The 3,559-nt window shown below is 60.7% G+C and overlaps 1 protein-coding gene across 1 annotated transcript; it reads right to left on the reverse strand.

Annotated features, from left to right (window-relative positions):
• Positions 1-746: 746 nt before the first annotated feature.
• On the reverse strand, positions 747-2,988 carry ZNF784 (zinc finger protein 784). The gene is made up of 2 exons (XM_028095011.2): positions 2,899-2,988; positions 747-1,688 (listed from the first exon to the last, which is right to left on the reverse strand). The coding sequence occupies exons 1-2, from the start codon at positions 2,974-2,976 to the stop codon at positions 804-806; spliced, it is 963 nt and encodes a 320-aa protein (XP_027950812.2). The 5' UTR covers positions 2,977-2,988; the 3' UTR covers positions 747-803.
• Between the last annotated feature and the right edge of the window lie 571 nt (positions 2,989-3,559).

Consider the following 3,559-nt stretch of genomic DNA (forward strand, 5'->3'; position numbering starts at 1 on the left):
CTACTTTGTAGCCCTGGGGGCCATGGGCTCTGAATCTAAAGCCTTATGAGAGGGATATTAGGTGGCTGTTTGCTGTCCGGATTTTTTTGTTGCTTCAGAGTCGGTGGGTTAAGGAGGGACCACCATGGGAGCAGGGAGCAGCTCTTGGAGTCAAGATCTTTATGGTCAGGCTTACATCCTTGAGGCTTGAGAGCTCTTGGCTAGGACGTGGGGACCCTCTGGCTTCAAGGTGATGGGATCCCAGAGTCTCTTTATGGAGGACCTGGTGGGTGTCTTCTGCCTGAGGGTGGGTAGGCATCCCAGGTTCAGTGCAATCCAGTGAGGTAGGAAAAGATTCCATCCTGGCCCGCCCTAGGCCCCAAGATAGTCCACGGTTCTGTAGATGAAGGGCTAGTCCAGAGACACCAGGGCAGACCCTGGTTCTGCCCCTTCCATTCAACCCTGGCTCCCCCTCTGTCGTGCCCAGGCTCTGTTGGGACAAGCTGTGTCTTGCATGAGGACATCCCAACGAGCAGGCAGATTGGGCAGTGAAATCCAGCCCATGTTCCTCACATTTAACTGAGCATCCACAGGGTGGTGTCTGTGCCTTTCTGGGTCTCATGGAGGTGCTGTATGGGTTTGTGGGTGTCCCAAAACTGGTTCTGTGTTCTTCCGCACTAGCTGCTCATGGCCATCTGTTAGCTCTTGTCACCTCTCCCCCAATCTCCCCTCTCCTGCCTCCTTTTCCCACCCACCCCCTCCCCTGCGATCTGCCTCCTACTCCCCGTCCCGTGTTAATGCTCCCACGGCCCTGCTCTCCCAGCCTACTGGTCGACCTCCACCTTCACCTTGGCCACCTCCCCTTGCCCTTCTTCCAGACTGTTTCCTGGCCCACACCCACTCCCTAGCCCCTCGGGCCCTGAGGCCAGCTGGCTGCCAGAGTCCCCCGGCCCTGGCCCGTGGAAGTGGGTGCGCTGGTGCTTGCGGAAGTTAGAGGAGTTGTTGAAAGTGCGATCGCACAGGGCGCAGCGGAAGGGGCGCTCCCCGGTGTGGATGCGCGCGTGGCCACTCAGCACCGAGGACTGCGTGAAGCCCTTGCCGCAGATGCCGCAGTGGTAGGGCCGCTCGCCCGTGTGCACCCGCTCGTGGTCGCGCATGTCTGAGGAGCGGCGGAAGGGCTTGGCGCAGAACCTGCAGGCGAAAGGCTTCCCCACCGCCGCGCCCGCTGCTGCTGCCGCCATCACCACCTCCGACCTCTCCTGGGGCACCGCGGGCCTCTGTTCTCGAGCCGCTGCCGCCTCCGGAGGCCTCTGAGAGGTCCCTGGCTCCACCCCGTGTCGGTGCTGGTGCCGCAGCAGAGGTGCCAGGGCCTTGAAGGCCCGGGGGCAGAGTGGGCAGCGGTAGGGCCGCTCCCCCGTGTGCAGGCTGTAGTGCGCGCGGAGGCTGGCGGGGCCCGGACAGCTGTGGCCACACACATGACACCGGCTGGGGTCCCCACCCTGCCCGCCGCCCTCTGCCCCCGCCAGGTGGCCATGTTCGTGGAACAGCAGCTCAGAGACCAGCCGGAAGGCAGCTGGGCACAAGGCACAGTGGAGGGAACCTGGCTCCGGGGGCTCGGGCACCAGCGTGGTGTCTGTCACCTTCACCACCTGGATCTCGATGAGGTCACTCGGGGGTGTGGCGGGGCGGCCATCATCTGGCACCAGGACCTGGGCGGGGGGGGGGTGGAGAAAAAACCAGGAGCCTGTGGACCCTTCCTCAGGGCCTCCCAACACGCCTCCACTTATTAAAGCATCCATCTCCTTTGTAGCATACTGGGCCCTTCAATTTCCAGATCCTGCTCTCCAGCCTCCAGGATTCTGCAGTATCCCTATCAAGACTTCCACGCCTGTTCCAACCACATCACGGATCCAGCCACTTCTCTCCTCTACCCCAGTTAAAAGCCAATTATTTCTTGGCCTGACAACTAAAAAAGCCTCCTGAGCAGAACCCCTGTTTCTGTCTGCTACCTCCCCAAAGAAGCGTGAATGACCTTTTGAAAATGGAAATGAGACCGTCATTTTCCCACTCAAAACCCTCTCATGGCTTCAACTGCATTTAAAATCCAAAGCCATCATCATAATACCCATCATGATCTGGCTCCGGCTGGTCTCCGACCCCAGTGTAAATATAAGCTGGCACACAGCCGACCTCTCTCATCTAAATTTAGCTCCCCTTCACCCCCACCCTATCAGCTCACTCTTTATTTCCTTTATAGCATGAACACAATAAATATCCTTTATTGTCTCTCTCCTCTAGACTGAGCTCGAAGAGAATACAGTCCTCATCTGTTTTGTTCACCTCTCTATCTACTGAGCCTAAGTAGGAGCTCAGGAAATGTTTGTTACCCTCCAGTCCTGAGTGGGGAAAGCTCCGAAGTCACCTGGAGCAGTCATTCCGCCCCCCAAAATCCTCCCTTAGGCATTCGAGACACGTCACTCGGACTCTTGCAGAATCATTACCCCACTCCAACGTGGGTGCCCCGACCATAAGTACCCGCACTTGTCTTTCAGGGTCACCTTCCCAACCTTCCACCCAAGTCCAATAGCCCCAGAATTTCTGAGGCCCCGCCCCTCGGAAGATCCCGCCCCCTAATTACACAAACTCAATCTCCGAGACCTCTCCCTGGACTCATCCCCCGCCCAGATGTTCCACCCAACCCCCTCCTCTGGCCCCGCCCCGCCCGGGCCCCGCCCTCCATTCTCATAGGCTCCTCCTTAGGCCACGCCCCTCGCGCACCCCGAGAAGCACCGCCTCCAGACCCGGAGCCCTAAATACCTCCCCCGCCCAGCCCTCATAGACCCCGCCTCGGCCCCGCCCCCCGCCCTGAGACCTCCTCCCGCCTCGAGTCCCCGGCCGAGGCCCCTTCCCCGCCCGCACCAGGTCCGGCGTCTCCGGGGATCGCGGCTCCGGGGCCGCTGAGCTCGGACTCGGGGTCTCCGGGCGCGCGGCGGCCATCTTGTGCCCAGGCCCCGCCCCCAGGCCCGTGGTCGCTGTGGGAGGGGGCGGGGCTCGGGCCGTCGTCAGAGGCGCCGCGCAGGCGCACACTGGCGGGCAGGGGCGTGGCTCTGCGAAGGCCGCGCCCCGCCCGCCCGAGGGGAGTGCCGCGTCCCTTCTGAGCACCTGTCAGCGACCCCGAGGGCCCTGGGAGTTTGCAAACACCCACAGGTCGGTGCGACGTCTGGAAGCGCACATGGCGACCGTGGAGAAGTCGCCACACCGCTCTGGGCCACGTACACATAGTCTTCTCTATAAAACTGGAGAGGTGTTGTGAAAACCCGATGAGAAAAGAGATATGGGACACCTTTGAACACCCTTAGGTTTTCTTGGGACGGCAGGGTAGGTGATGCTTGAACACTACCATCGTTCCTAAATGCGCTGTTTCTCCCCCTTCTAGGGGACATGATAACATTGCACTTTCCTTTGAATTTAGTTGTGGCCCCGGTGGGTTTCCTTGGCCAGTGGACTGTCAGAGACAGCAGGTGCATCACCTTCAGCTCTCAGCGAGAGCCTGCGGGTCCTTCGCCAGGATCCCCCCTGC

The sequence above is a fragment of the Eumetopias jubatus genome, unplaced genomic scaffold, assembly GCF_037043125.1.
Source record: "Eumetopias jubatus isolate StellerSeaLion01/CBP00866 unplaced genomic scaffold, mEumJub1_p1.0 scaffold_10, whole genome shotgun sequence".
Classification (NCBI taxonomy): Eukaryota; Metazoa; Chordata; class Mammalia; order Carnivora; family Otariidae; genus Eumetopias; species Eumetopias jubatus.

Coding starts and splice junctions, on each gene's coding strand:
- ZNF784 (XM_028095011.2), bottom strand. CDS start 2,976: ATGGCCGCCGCGCGCCCGGAGACCCCGAGTCCGAGCTCAGCGGCCCCG. Junction 1,689..2,898: donor CCCCGGAGACGCCGGACCTG/GTGCGGGCGGGG, acceptor CCCCCCGCCCAG/GTCCTGGTGCCAGATGATGG.